A 16397-nucleotide genomic window follows, 5' to 3' on the forward strand; every position below is an offset into this window, starting at 1 on the left:
ACGATTGGAAGCTTGGAACATGGAACTGCAAGTCGCTAGGCTTCGCAGGTTGCGACAGGATAATCTACGATGAATTACATCCCCGCAACTTCGATGTTGTAGCGCTGCAGGAAATCTGCTGGACAGGACCGAAAGTGTGGAAAAGCTGGCATCGAGCGGCTACCTTCTACCAAAGCTGTGGCACCACCAACGAGCTGGGAATCGGCTTCATAGTGCTGGGAAAGATGCGCCAACGCGTGATTGGGTGGCAGCCAATCAACGCAAGGATATGCAAGCTGAGGATAAAAGGCCGTTTCTTCAACTATAGCATCATCAACGTGCACTGCCCACACGAAGGGAGATCCGACGACGAGAAAGAAGCGTTCTATGCGCAGCTGGAGCAGACATACGATGGATGCCCACTGCGGGACGTCAAAATCGTCATCGGTGACATGAACGCTCAGGTAGGAAGGGAGGAAATGTATAGACCGGTCATCGGACCGGATAGTCTGCATACCGTATCGAACGACAACGGCCAACGATGCATAAACTTTGCAGCCTCCCGCGGAATGGTAGTCCGAAGCACTTTCTTCCCCCGTAAGAATATCCACAAGGCCACATGGAAATCACCTAATCAAGTAACGGAAAACCAAATCGACCACGTTCTAATCGACGGTAAATTCTTCTCCGACATCACGAACGTACGCACTTACCGCAGTGCGAATATTGAATCCGACCACTACCTCGTCGCAGTATGTCTGCGCTCAAAACTCTCGACGGTGATCAACACGCGTCGGAGTCGTACGCCGCGGCTTAACATTGGGCGGCTACAATACGGTAGACTAGCCCAAGACTACGCGCAGCAGCTGGAAGTGGCACTCCCAACGGAAGAGCAGCTAGGCGCAGCATCTCTTGAAGATGGCTGGAGAGATATTCGATCCGCCATTGGAAGCACCGCAACCGCTGCACTAGGCACGGTGGCTTCCGATCAGAGAAACGACTGGTATGACGGCGAATGTGAGCAGTTAGTTGAGGAGAAGAATGCAGCATGGGCGAGATTGCTGCAACAACGCACGAGGGCGAACGAGGCACGATACAAACGGGCGCGGAACAGACAAAACTCGATTTTCCGGAGGAAAAAGCGCCAGCAGGAAGATCGAGACCGTGAAGAGACGGAGGAACTGTACCGCGCTAATAACGCACGAAAGTTCTATGAGAAGTTGAACCGATCACGTAAGGGCCACGTGCCACAGCCCGATATGTGTAACGAAATAAACGGGAACCTTCTTACAAACGAGCGTGAGGTGATCCAAAGGTGGCGGCACGCGCGCAGGACATGCGACTTCCGGCTCCGAATCTCCAGAAATCCAGGAGGAGATCGGCTGGCTGGAAAACAACAAAGCCCCTGGAGTTGACCAACTACCAGGAGAGCTGTTTAAACACGGTGGTGAGGCACTGGCTAGAGCGCTGCACTGGGTGATTACCAAGGTTTGGGAGGATGAGGTCCTGCCGCAGGAGTTGATGGAAGGTGTCGTGTGTCCCATCTACAAAAAGGACGATAAGCTGGATTGTAGCAACTACCGCGCAATCACATTGCTGAACGCCGCCTACAAGGTACTCTTCCAAATTTTATGCCGCCGACTAACACCAATTGCAAAAGAATTCATGGGGCAGTACCAGGGGGGATTTATGGGTGAACGCTCTACCACAGACCAGGTGTTCGCCATACGTCAGGTATTGCAGAAATGCCGCGAATACAACGTGCCCACACATCATCTATTTATCGACTTCAAAGCCGCATATGATACAATCGATCGGGACCAGCTATGGCAGCTAATGCACGAAAACGGATTTCCGGATAAACTGATACGGTTGATCAAGGCGACGATGGATCGGGTGATGTGCGTAGTTCGAGTTCCAGGGGAATTCTCGGATCCCTTCGAAACGCGTAGAGGGTTACGGCAAGGTGATGGTCCTTCGTGCCTGCTATTCAACATCGCTTTGGAGGGAGTAATACGAAGGGCAGGGATTGACACGAGTGGTACGATTTTCACGAAGTCCGTCCAGTTATTTGGTTTCGCCGACGACATTGATATCATGGCACGTAACTTTGAGAGGATGGAGGAAGCCTACATCAGACTGAAAAGGGAAGCTAAACGGATTGGACTAGTCATCAACACGTCGAAGACGAAGTACATGATAGGAAGAGGCTCAAGAGAGGTCAATGTAAGCCACCCACCACGAGTTTCTATCGGTGGTGACGAAATCGAGGTGGTTGAAGAATTCGTGTACTTGGGCTCACTGGTGACCGCCGATAACCATACCAGCAGAGAAATTCGGAGGCGCATAGTGACTGGAAATCGTACGTACTTTGGACTCCGTAAGACGCTCCGATCGAATAGAGTTCGCCGCCGTACCAAACTGACTATCTACAAAACGCTTATAAGACCGGTAGTTCTTTACGGACACGAGACCTAGACGATGCTCCTGGAGGACCAACGCGCACTGGGAGTTTTTGAAAGGAAAGTGTTGCGTACCATCTATGGTGGAGTGCAGATGGCGGATGGTACGTGGAGGAGGCGAATGAACCACGAGTTGCATCAGCTGTTGGGAGAACCATCCATCGTTCACACCGCGAAAATCGGAAGACTGCGGTGGGCCGGGCACGTAGCCAGAATGTCGGATAGTAATCCGGTGAAAATGGTTCTCGACAACGATCCGATGGGAACAAGAAGGCGAGGCGCACAGCGGGCAAGGTGGATCGATCAGGTGGAGGACGATTTGCGGACCCTCCGCAGACTGCGTGGTTGGCGAAGTGCAGCTATGGACCGAGCTGAATGGAGAAGACTTTTATGTGCAGCACAAGCCACTCCGGCCTTAGTCTGATATTAAATAAATAAATAAAGTTTTTGGAGAGGGATCAATTTCCCCCGAATATTTTAAAAGTCGATTTGTCGATTGCTTTCGTTGATTTTAGCTCCTGCGACGATGGATGGAAATGCCTTCCGTGTCCCTACCTAAATGAAATTCTATGCGTCACTATACCCTCCCGGCAATATAGATGGTTAATCCGAAGATGGATCAGATGACAAAGTAGTTCACCCAATATTTCCTTTCCTGCACATCAGTTCAATCCTGAAGGTAAACATAAATATAAGTGAAAAACAAATTGAGATTTTGATTTTTTTCTGTTATTTAGGTAAAAGGTGACAGTTTTTCAAACACTGAACGAATACTGACACAAAAATTGAAAGTGGTGTGGCAACGTTAAAATGCCAATAATTAAAAATTGCTGACAACTTTTGTTCAAGGATGTTATCGATCATTTAGTAATTTGCTTCCGATCATTTAGTAGTTTGTCAATAACACATCCCAGAAGCTGAATTTCAAAATATGTGGTTTGGTGGACTTCTAGTGCGAAGGTTTTTCTACAATCCTGCCTAATGGTTTGTTGTTAGAATTCAACTAATAACGGAATTTCAGATTTTGGAATGAGTTATTGACAAACTACTAAATGATCGAAAACATATTTGCTTTTGTTTTAATTTTTTTTTGCAATGATTTACATGACGCAGCATTGATATTGGCAATTTTCATTGTTCTGTTGTTAAAGTCGTAAAAATCGTTGACAATTTTTTAATGTTATGCGATGAACAGAATTTTCACGAATGAAAATGCAGTTTTACCAATTTAGGATTTTTCTCCGTAATTACAATATTGTGTTTGGTAAATAAATCGCTCCGATCTTGGGTCATTGCAATCCTAAAATAATCAATTATACAGCCTCAGATGTTTCTCCGTTCCGGAGAGCGGCACTTGAGCTGCTACAGTTTAGGAACTCGTTCAGTCGGTTCACCTTAAATGGTTTGGGTTAATCCGATTAAGACCTTTAGTGTCAATAGAAAAAAATAAATAAAAAATCAGGTGGTATTCAGAAGCTGTTCACTGTTCAGGTTAACCGAGAAATTAATTAATTTCAACCGCGTAAAAACACCTGGATGTATTCAACATATCAGCGTTTTATTCATGATAAAGATATTTTGGAAAATAATAAAAGATTACTTTTTAATGCAAAGTGCTGTAATAGATAGTTTTAATATCTTTTGAGTAATATCGGAATATTAAACGTTGTTGAGTCGATATGATTTGAATAATGTTTAAATCAATAACGTTTATAAAGGTTCCCCCAAACACACGCGACGCGACAGTCGCGACGCGATTCTATCGCTTGGCAACAGCGATTCTGTCGCCGTTGGTATGGAAGCGTAAATAGAACATTGCCTGCAGCGATCCAACGATAGAATCGCGGCGACTAGTTGTCGCCGTCGCGGCGATGAAATCGCTTAGGTCTGGGGGAGCCTTAACGCTGCTAAAAAACAGACATCCCAAACGTCTCCGCTTTCTTTTCGTTCATGCAGAAACCGGAGCAATCACAAGCTCAAGTTTCTAAGCAAATACCTAGTAGCTGCCAATTTACAAGTTTAATTTGAAATTCGTTCGCTTTTGGTTATTCAACTGGAATGGTACGATTTTCGGGCTTCGGGTAGGTACAAGCAGCGTAAACATACAATTGAGGATTCCGTACAATTAACCCGCAGTCCTATTTACTGAGATCCAATGCGCCTAACATCGCATGGTTTCGCATTGGTACACTCTCAAACTTTGTCACACCACGGTATGGCCACTTACCTCTATGTAGTTGTTTTCCGGATAGGCGCTACGGTACTCGAACGTCCCGGTGGCAACCGTCTCGTTATTGCAGCTTCCGGTTTTGAATTCCGTCGTCGCCGGCATCGTTGTCAATGACGGCGTTTGTGCTGGGACCGCTGCTGGTGCCGCAGTTGTTGTTGTCAAGCTCCTCGGTAGAATGGTCGTTGTGGCGGCCGATTTTAGCAGAGTATCATCTGTGCCGGTGAGGCTCGGTGGTAGTGTCGTGAGATCACTGGTGGAGGCGGTAAAGTTCTACGGATGGTTTTGGGCGGGGTTGCGGTGATTGGTGAGAGGAAGGAAGCAAGATAACGGTAGCAATGCTGTAGTGCAAAATCAATTACGGTAATTGACGAAGCGGAACGATGGAATGAATGCGTGTGGGTGTAGGTGGGTTGGTCGCTCGGTCTAGGTGCCGGACATGTGGCCCTTGAATAGACTGACTCAGACTACATGTTGAAAGTACGGTACGGTACAATTGATACGATTTGAATTCATTCAACAAATTCCAGTACCTACTTCATATTCTTCTTCAAAGAGCCACATTCCTTTTAACTGTGTCTATTATCATTTCTACAGTTATATATTGAAAGATTTTATATGCCTGCTTCTGCTTGAATATGTATTAGGGTGGCTCAAATTAGTATGGGAAAAACTTTTTTCAATTTTTTTGATGGGCCGCCCTCTTATTCGGTTCTATTTGTTGCCTTGATGCTCTGGACAAAATTTCAGCTAAATCGGTCAATGTTTGGGCGGTGCTAAACTCATTTGAAGTTTATATGGAAAAATGTATGCAGAAACATCCAAAAACAGTGATTTGCAGTTGCACGGAACAACTTACGAAGAAGAACTATGATACTCATTCAGATCTTGAAGAATTTAATACTGAATGTTATGCAGAAAACCGCGAGAAGATTAGAGTTTGCCCGGCTAAGTTATTAGCATTTCTCTGAAGTAGGGTTTGAGCAAATTTCGTTTCTTTTACCAGTGAAAAGAAATAAATTCCCCCTACAACACTCCAGTAAAATGCTAATATCTTTGCCTAATAAACTCTAATCTTCTCGCGGTTTTCAGCATAACATTCTGTATTTAATTCTACAAGAACTGAAAGAGTATCATTGTCCTTGATTGTAAATTGTGCCGTCCAACTGCAAATCACTGTTTTTGGATGTTTCTGCATACATTTTTCCATATAAACTTCCAACGAGTTTAGCACCGCCCAAACGTTGACCGATTTGGCTGAAATTTTGTCCAGAGCATCAGGGCAACAAATAGAACACAATAAGAGGGCGGCCAATCAAAAAAATTGAAAAAGTGTTTTTTGAGCCACCCTAATATGTATCTTATGTAGCAAGTACAATGGATAAACCATACCCAAAAAAATAGGTTATCTGGAGACCATAGTGCAGCATATTGTTTGAGTAAAAACTGATCCACATATCAAAATTCCCATAAATAAAGAAGAAATAAAAATCATATCAGGGTATCAAATGCACCCAACTGTAATGTGGTTATGTGAGACATGCAGCCCATTCTTTATCAAAATTGTTGGTTGACATCTACGCGAGTTAGGTAGTTTGCACGTTGGCAATGAACGCCATGCTTACGAAGAAACAGCGTTAATTAGGCTCACTCAGGTTTCCAATGTCTGCCGGGAGAACAGCAAGCGAGAATAATATTCAGTAGGGAACTCGGAAAATTCGTAGACTTTATGGAAAACCGCGTACACGACGGCTGTTTGCAGTTGAAGAGGACCTGAAGTCCCAGGATCCACTCCTGTAGGGGTCGTACACTAATTACGTAAGATTTTTCTGGGTATTCGACCAGCCCTTCTCCCCCTAAGTAAGATTCTACCCAATCCAGTTATTTTTTTTGTTTACATGGAACGTAAGAAAATGACAGACCCTCCTCTCACATAAGTGCTTACGTTGTATACGACCTCAGTAGTGAAGGATACTCGATTCGGTGTAGGGCAGGGTGTGGGCTCAACGAGAATAAGCTGTAGCGCATGAAGTAGCAAGTAAGTTAACATATCTAAAGTTATTTCAACAAGTATTAAATGAATAGCGCATCTGTTCGCTAATCTAAAATTCATCAAAATCTCTACGATCAATCATCTCTGGTTACGTAGTTGAATTCAATTCACATATTCATCCAACCAGCTGATGGCAGATTTCAGTACAGTTCTCCATAAGAACCTTACAGAAAATGTATAGAATTTTGGCATTGTATTGAATTGAAATCTTATTGAATTATTTGAACACAGTATCTGTATAAAAAGATTTCATTTATTGTGTCAAATCCTTGCAGAATTGTATTTTGTCAAGATGTTTTACAATAATTGTTTAGTTTGGTTTAATTCTTCCAAACATTCAGTTCAGATCATATCTCCTATGAAGCTAAAATTTATAAGGAAGTTAGATTAAATTATCAAATCAAAAATTTCCATAAAAGCATGAACATGTCCATGGGGAGACATGTCCATTGTCGGGCCAGTCTACTCTTGATGCTTTGTTTAGTCTGTAACAGAAGACGACTTTCATTAGGAAATGAGCTTCTCTCCCATCGTTGCCATCGCTCGGTAGCTGTATCCTAGTGGGCTCGATACTCCAGCGAGCTCAACAAATGATTCGCTGATGTTTGAATTAGTTCTGTCCGGAGGTGCCACTGGTAAACCAGGACAATGGTGATGGTTTCAACGGTATGAGGCGCTAAAAGCCGTTTAGTTGGAAAGGTGAATTGAGATGAAAACTATGTGTACATACAAGCTTGAATATTGGCTTTTGAATATTGGCTATCTAAAGTTCTACTCTTGAAATCAATACACTACGGATGGGTGTATGTTACAATGGATCTAATTCAAATTCTAATTGATTGCTATAATACTTACTGCATCTGGATCCAGCTTTTCCTTCAGGTGTTCGTATAACAGATCAAAATATATACTTGAAAGCAAATTGTACTGAAATACCTAACCGTAAATCCGTGGAATGAAAATTAATACAAGACTTATCACAGTGTGATGTAGGAGCTGTTTTGGCTTTATTAAAAAACAATAAGTAGAAATCACAACTGGCCGAAATACCAAAATTTTCGTGATTCTCGGAAATCTATTCTTTGTGTAGCAACATTTTTCTTGGATACTTGAAAAGAACTAGGGCACATATGAATATTGGTGACGCTTAAATTGAGTTGCGAAAATAAAAAAAAATCTGCAAAAATGAAACAGTGTTGAATCATTTCACGGTCCACGGTCAGAATTTAATTTCTAAATTACTTAACAGTTCAAAAGCACAAATCTCGGCAAAGAAAAGCGGTGAACTTGTCTCCATTTTTATCATTTGAGTTTCTTTTGTATTGTTCAACTACTTATTTGTAGAAACACAGGTCGGACTGATTATCCGGAGTCATATCTTTACCCATCTTACAAAGTAAATAATACCGACCTGCTAAAAATGAACCTCCCGGAAACACAAAAGGTGTTTCTGGGTCCCTTATCCTCCTTGCCATGATCCCGCCGGGACCTTGGGATGCTGTGACTACTTGGGGTGGGTACCGTGCTTAATGCTCATGCACATCTTCTAAACTACCGGCCCCTAGCTTATGATAGTTCGTCGACTGGCTGAGATCCACTGCTACGTTGTCTCGTTCCTCCGGCGGACGCTTCCACGCTTTGCGCCGACTTCGTCTTCGGGTTGCAGAGAGGTGGTTTGACAGTTCCGGTGGTGGATAACGTCCGTACTGGCGGTGACCTACATACCCGAAGCGCTTTCGTCTTTTATCAGCAAGTTGGCTGTTCGAGTGCCGAGGTCGGTCTGACAAATCCAGTTGGCAGAAGACTTCCGGTTCACCAGCGCCCCGATGACCCGAAGCCAAACACTGCTCACTGCGCTGAATACTCCCCAAAACCGGCACATCTGATCTCTCAATCTACGCTGCAGCTGCTCACCGCATTCCACGTGTCTTCCTCGTGACACATTCGCTCTACGATATTATCCACCCATGGGACAGGCATTCCCCAACGTATTTCCGCTAACTGCGGACAATCAAACATCACGTGCTTCGACATCTCTTCAACATTCTCCCATTCTGGACAAAACGGTGAATTAATGTGTCCGAACCGATGTTAGTACTTCCGGAAGCATCTGTGGCCCAACAGGAAGTGCGTCAGGTAAAAGTTTCCCTCGCCATGCTTTCTGTTCATCCACGTCGACAGACTTGGAATGAGCCGGTGGGTCCACCGTCTTTTCTGCGTACTGTCCCACTTCTGCTGCCACATCGCCGTCGAACGAATTTTCACCATCTTTCTCATGTTTCCGGTTCCTCTCCACTGGCAACACTTGTTGTCTTCCGCCAGGGTGATGAAAATGGCCATCATCCTGGCGATAATTCAAATGGCCATGGCGTGCAACTCGTATGACCATCAGCCGGAACACAATTTTTCAATGCTCCGCTTGGTTTGCAGTGCATTCCCCCAAGCAGGAACCCCATACCGCAGTATCAACGACGAGACACTAGCTAACAGAAGCCTCATGCTGCTTCTGGGACCGCCGACGTTTGGCATGCTCTTCGTTATAGCGTTCATTGCCTTCACCGAATTTTTGCAGGGCTTTTCGGTTATCAATCATCACTCCCAGATGCTTCAGTGTTCGCTCGATACTATCTCGTGCCCTCAGATGGTGATCTTCATCCGCTGGATCGCTTTGCAGTAGTTGACTAATAGCACCTCCGTTTTGTGGTGAGCTATCTGTAGCTCTCGATACATACGCCTCCACGTCTTCGAGATGCGAAATGCCCAACACTGTTAATGACACGTCGTCCGCAAAACCCACGATTTTCTGTTTCCTAGGTGGTGCAGTGTCAGGGCTCCATCATACATTTCCTTCCAGAGGTTTGGGCCGAGTATGGAGCCCTGAGGAGCACCCGCTGTAACACGCATCGACTTTTGCGCTTCGTTCGTGTCGTACACTAGGACTCTGCTCTGGAAGTAGCTTTTTAGGATGTGACAAAGATAGACGAAAACCCGCTTTCTGTGCAGCGCAGCGGCAATGGCTTCAAAGCTGGCGCTATTGGACGCTCGTTCTTAACGTCTATCGTAATCACTGCGCAGTATCAATCTCCTCTTCGCTTCTGTTTGTACGCTTTCTCAGCACTCTCGAGTGCTGTTCGGATTGCATCCACTATCGATACTCCTTTGCGAAATGGAAACTCCAGGAGAGTATTATCCATACACTTCGTCAGCCTGTTGAGGATAATCCTCTCCAGGAGTATCCCAACTGAGTCTGCGAGGCCGGATTCCCTGGTTTTGGCAGCAGTACCAGCTCCTGGGTCTTCCACATTTCTGAAGATTAACCCTTGTCCAGGCCAAAATAGCAGCTTTCAGAGCCACGATTGGTATTCCATATGAACCGGGGGCTTTCTTTGTTTTCAAGCGGTTCGCAGCTTCTGCCAGCTCGTCATTGTACACTTGCTTCTTCTTCTTCTGCGTTTGGTATCGGTGGTCACGAAGTCAAATTGTGTTTCGGTAAGAGACCCTCCACGATTTATTTCAGCGTAACTGGGCACATTTCAGCTGGCGTCGACGGGCTTTTAAACTTTGCCATTACAACCCTGTACGCGTCGCCCTAGGGACCGGCGTCTGCTTTTCTGAATAGCTCTTTGCAGCAAACTGACTTGCTAATCTTGATTACCTGTTTCAATGCGGTTCTAGCTTCCCGAAACGCCGCCTTGCGCTCTTCTCTCTCTGGTTTTGTCCTCGTTGACTGTGCCTGTATCCTGGGTTTACAGGCGCACTGACCCTTTCGTTCCACCAGTAGGCTGGATGCCAATTACTCCTAGGCTCCAGTTTTCGCGGCATTGCGGCATTACAAGCCGTTATCATCCTTCTTATTAGTTCGGCCGCATCAACGTTCTCGAAACTGTTGTCCGGTCTTTGAAGAAACTCAAAAAAGTCCGCTGAAGACGTACGATTTATAACCCGTGACGACGTACAGCTTGACTTCATCCCCGTTGCTAGCAACCATGTCACTCCGTCAGTTGACCGAAGATGAAGGTACCCAATGTCCACTAGCTGCCAATACAATCAAGCTAATACTCTACCCTAAGCAATAAAGTTGAAGAATCAGGCAGTTGGTATGCTGAGGAGATGGTGCTTTAGCGCACACAAAATTGCTTCAAATTCTTAAAATCTTTTAGCAGACGTTCCAGAGCAGCAGCGCGAACAAGAAGTTGGAATGGAGAATCCTAGCATCAACGTTCTAATGAAAACACTTGAATTTCTATGAATGATTGTTTCTCAATCGTTTTTCCAACACTTTAGACCGGCGAGCATATTGTTCATACGAATAATCCTATGTCAATTGGCTAGAATCATCGTCCCGTTGGCAGGGATATTGATAATGCGTGAGCCGTGGTCCCTCAATCTCGAGTGGGGCCAGCAGGTCCCAGAAGCTATGGTGCAACTGTGGATGGACTTTTATCAGCAGCTTGGCAGTTTAAACAATTTAAAAATCCCTCGATGGATCCTAAAGGAGAATGTGTGTGAATGTGAACCTCACGGTTTTCCAGAAGTCGCGGATCTCGCATTCGTTGCGTGCATCTATAACCCAGTAAATCATGTAGACGGCACCGCAGAAATGAAGTTAGTATGCAGCAAATCAATACTTCTTCCACGGAAGACGAACAAGCAAAAGCAGATTACTACACCCTGCACAGAGCTATTGGCGGCATCTATCTTTTTACGGTGGAATGGCCGATCGCTGCTTCATGTCACTGGTCCGACGATTGAGGAGCCGTCTCCAACATCAACTGAATGATTGGCTGGTATTGTTCAAGCATTCTGAGTGTGCAAGGTTCATTGACTCAAATGTTCAAATGATCATTAACGGCGCCGGCCACGTCTTTGTAGTCACTTAGTAAGAGGGAAGGAATATGAGTAGTTAGTTTCTGCTATTTAAAGACTGCGTTTACCTCTGCGTCTCCACAAAACCCACAGGAAGGATTATCAGTTAGTCGGTAGGCTTCGGGGAAGGGTCGTTTGGCCGAAACCCATTCGACCGAAATCCATTTGGCCGAATGCCACTAGGCTGAAAGTTGTTTGGCCGAATATACCATTTGGCCGAGCAGACAATTAGGCCGAAAGTCATTTGACCTAAAGGGTCATTAGGCCGAAAGGATCGTTTGGCCGAAATAGTCGTTTGGCCGAAGGGGTCGTTTGGCCGAAAGGGTCATTTGACCGAAAGGGTCATTTGACCGAAAGAGTCTTTTGGCCAAAAGGGTCGTTAGGCCGAAATGATCGTTAGGCCGAAAGGGTTATCTGGCCGAAAGGGTCATTTGGCCTAGGGGATCGTTTGGACGAAATGGTCGTTTGGCCTGTTGTCGCACCCACTGTGCGAAACGATCAGTCGGATGGTGTAGTGAAACAACTGGTCACTCGCGCGCGTATCTATTGATTACCTACGGCCGAGGGGCAAGAAGCACAAGACAGGATTGTTTAGAGATACATATAACAAAGGCCGTCAGAGTAGTTCGTTTTCGCTGATGACTATAGAGCAGAGTGAATGGAAATCAATTTATTTGAGTTTGAGCTAGTAGTCGCAGTTGTTATTCTAACATATTAAAATAATTGTAATAATACAACACCATAGAATTAGTGGTTGAATTAGAACCCGTGGGTTTTATCTAGACGGTGTATTGATCGGCATATCAGTAAGGTGGCAGTGGTTATCAACTGACTTGGGAATCTAGTACGTAAATGCACTTTATATGAAAGTATGTGAACTCGAATTGAAATTTATTATAGAATTGAACTAGGGCGGTTGTCGACGTAAGAAGGAGTAGGAAAGTTTCAAAAGTACCGAAACACAGAAATGTGAGTAAAATTAATTATCCGTATATCCCCGAAGTATAATTTAAAATATAATTGCAGCTATGAAGTTGCCCAGTACAGCAGCTATCTGGATCGTGTTTGTATAATCACGCTTTCCCCAACATTCTTCATAGATTTCTTATCCAGAGTTGGAAAGAAGTCTAAGTTCGGATCGAAGCCTTCCAGTCAAGGAAAACCGGAGTTTGATGACGCTACAAAGAAAGCTGCATCCACCGTTTTAAAGATAAGATCCCAAACCTGTATCATAGCTTCTTAGCCAATTCTGCGTGTAGCCGGCGCGTAATCAAATTTATCATATGTGCCGGGTCGAAACAGTCGAGTGCTGTGTTTTTTGAAGTTCAGTGTAGTAGTGAATCGCCGTAGTTTGGTGAAAATCAGCCGTAGTATGGCTGATAACCGATCAGACAAGCATCGATGCAAAAAGTGCGATAGGGATGACACGGATGAGATGATCATTTGCGAATTGTGCGGGAGAAAGGAACATCTAGTGTGTGCTGGAGCCCCCGATGCAACTGGCGCAGGAAACGCCACCTGGTGCTGCCAGCAGTGCAATGATGAACAAGATGCTGTAAATACTGCGAAGTCAGCGAGGAGCTCTACATCAAGTAGGCGTTCACTACGGTTGAAATTGGCCTTGGAAGAGCTGGAGGTCCAAAACCGTCTTCGCATGAAGGAGATTGAGGCTGAAAAGGAATTTTTTAAGCAGAAGTACGAACTGTTGAAGCAGATAGAGGACGAAGACGATCGAGGCAGTCGGCGAAGTGTTGTCAGTGAAAAACGAAGCGGGAAAGATTAGAAAGGTGGTTGGCCAAAAATCCAAATGGCGTCGAAACGATCGGTGGAATGCAGTCTGGAGAAACTCTGGCCAAGTCAGTGCAACACGATGTGACAAACGCGCAGCTGGAGCTTCCTCCCCAAAATTCATCAACACCGAGCAGTCAGAAGACCATGAAAGAACCAGTACCACCCATAGCTACGAAGACGATCCAACAATCGGGACAAGCAATGAACGAGCAGCCGATGTGTAGTTCGCTATTAGGAGGAACGATCCTTACGCCTGTCGATATGGATATTTCTTTAAGTAAAACTGTAATTTGTTCGTCAGTTCCACCAACGGTGCCAGTCGCGTCAGTTGCAGTACCTCGCTCGAGTACTGCGATCGATTTTGGTACTTCAGTTGCGTTTACATCGAGTAATCTGGCTGAATCAATGGGTGTAGCTCCACAGGCAGTAATTACCTCACTCGACCGTCCTATATTATCCAATTTCAATTCTGTTCAGCAGCCGGCGTCACACGTGATGCACAAAGCAAGTAAATCACTGCCGTATTCCACACGGTGGGATACAATCCATGGGACAACTGGAGAGGGAGCGTACCTTGTGGCCTGTGGCGGTGCAACACAACAACAATTGGGAAATTCCATAACTGCCGTGAAAATGTAATGCAAACACCAACATTGCCGATGTATACAGAGCTTCATCAAACTGACCACGATATCCATCCCTCAGCTCGGAAAACTACAACTACAGTGCACTCTAGCGAACAAGCTCGTCAGTGGATTCCGCATAGAAACATCGCCCAACCAAATGTGCTATTCGGTTGTGAGCAACCCATAGGAATGTATTCTACGGCGTCTGCACTACCTCAGTTTAATAACACTTGCTTCAGATCTGAGTTCTATCATGATCTTGAAAATGCACTTCCAACGTCAGTAGGACAAACGTTACCCACTCACTCGGCGACAGGACAGTTCTCAGCGAGGCAGCTCGTTTCCCCTTACACGCATCCACAGGCATCTACGACTTGGACAACACAACAGCTGGGATCAATATCTCAACCCGTAGTCAGGTTTAGATTACCAATAGCAGCGAAATCTGTGCCCGTTAATTCTAGCAGTACTCGGATGAATGCCATATCGAGCATTGGTAGCGCAGCGGAAGGACATACACCGATACCAACATCGGCACGAGTTGACTCTCCACTCCCAGTGCAGTCATTTTCAGGACACACTGCACCTCCATGTACTTCACAAGCCAACAGTTTCCAACAACGACACACAGGTCCCACGCCGTCCCAGATTGCAGCCCGACAGGTTATCTCGCGTGACTTGCCAACATTTTCGGGTAACCCGGAAGATTGGCCCATTTTCTACAGTTCCTTCCAAAACTCGACGGATACGTGCGGGTACAGTGACGCGGAGAATTTAGCACGCCTGCAGCGCTGCTTGAAGGGTTCAGCATTGGAGGCAGTAAGAAGTCGCCTGTTACTACCAGCTTCAGTACCCCACGTGATCGGAACACTTCACAAGTTGTACGGAAAGCCTGAAAATCTCATCAACTCATTGCTGAAGAAAGTGCGCAGCGCAGTTCCGCCGAAATCTGATAACTTGCAAACTATCATAGCGTTCGGGTTAGCGGTACAAAACCTAGTTGACCATATCATCATCTCGGAACAGCGTGCACATCTTGCCAACCCCATGCTCCTACAAGAGCTCGTTGAAAAGCTGCCCACATCGTTGAAGTTACAGTGGGGGGCTTTCAAACGCTCTCACGACGAAGTGAATCTCAAGACGTTCAATGAGTTCATGGTGGATCTTGTGGATCTTGCATCCGACCTCACCTTGAATGTTGACGTAACAAGTGGACAGAAACAACAACGGCAAGAGAGAGACAGGCTAAAGGAAAAATTGTTTGTCCATTCTGAGGAAGTAAGCCGAGCTGAAGAGAAGCATGTCGTGAAACAAAGTGAACGGCCCAAGCTTTGTTTGTACTGCGAATCAAGCGGACATCAAATCTTGAATTGCATGAGTTTTAAATCATTGAACTTGGAAGGACGGTGGAAGGCAGTTCGACAGAAGAACCTTTGTCGTAGTTGCCTTATTCCACATCGCAAGTGGCCTTGTCGATCCAAGAAGGAATGTGGTAAAAACAATTGTACTAGCAAACATCACTGGCTGCTCCACGAAACACAAAAGACCCAGCAACAACAAGCATCCACCACAACTACAAATACTGGTAGCAGCAGTCAAGTAGTCCACCAAAATCACCACTTCGAACAGTCGTATTCACTTTTCCGCTACATTCCGGTTACTGTTTCTGGAAATGGGAAACAGGTGAACATGTTCGCCTTTTAGACGAAGGTTCCAGCACAACAATGATTGAGACAGGAGTAACGGATCTACTGGGAGTCGAGGGACCAACCGAACCTCTCTGGTTGACTTGGACGGGAAAGATCATGAGAGAAGAAAAGGAATCCCGGATTATCAGTATCACGATCGCAGGATTGGGAATGAAGATGAAGTTTACGATTGGCAACGTGCGTACAGTGCAGGAACTGAAGCTTCCCGAGCAGTCGTTCTGCTATGAAACCATGGCCGAACAGTATCCTCACCTAAAGGGACTGCCCATCAAAGGCTATGAAAACGTGACTCCACGCATGATCATAGGCATAGAGCATGTTCGTCTGTTAACATCACAGAAGCTGCGCGAGGGAAACGGTGATGGACCTGTAGCAGTTAAAACACGGCTGGGATGGAGCGTGTTCGGAAGACAGACAGAGGCGGAGCGTACTATTGAGCGTGTTAATTTTCACCACACTGATATGTTCAGTAACCGTGCTCTACATGACGCGATGAAACAGTTCTTCCAAGTAGAAGAGAGTGCGGTCACACAAAAAATAGAAGCTGAAGCTGATGTAAGAGCACTGAAGTTGTTGGAAGAAACGACGGTACTAAAAGAGGGTCGGTTTGAAACCAGCCTTCTGTGGAAGGTCGACAATCCTTCGCTTCCAAATAGTTACCCCATGGCGCTGCAACGACTTAAA

At 45.4% G+C, this 16397-nt stretch overlaps 1 protein-coding gene across 10 annotated transcripts in view; it reads right to left on the bottom strand.

Moving 5' to 3' along the window:
- The window catches only part of LOC134212990 (uncharacterized), a 310126-nt gene that overhangs the window by 149542 nt on the left and 144187 nt on the right, over nt 1–16397 (bottom strand). For 8 of the 10 annotated variants that reach the window (XM_062691413.1, XM_062691410.1, XM_062691412.1 and 5 more), the window contains one exon: nt 4669–4941. The exons of the other annotated variants lie outside the window; for them this stretch is intronic. In XM_062691413.1, coding sequence (XP_062547397.1) covers nt 4669–4941 — 273 coding nt within the window. The remainder of the gene's footprint in view (nt 1–4668; nt 4942–16397) is intronic. 10 annotated transcript variants of the gene reach the window in all.

The sequence above is a fragment of the Armigeres subalbatus genome, chromosome 2, assembly GCF_024139115.2.
Source record: "Armigeres subalbatus isolate Guangzhou_Male chromosome 2, GZ_Asu_2, whole genome shotgun sequence".
Classification (NCBI taxonomy): Eukaryota; Metazoa; Arthropoda; class Insecta; order Diptera; family Culicidae; genus Armigeres; species Armigeres subalbatus.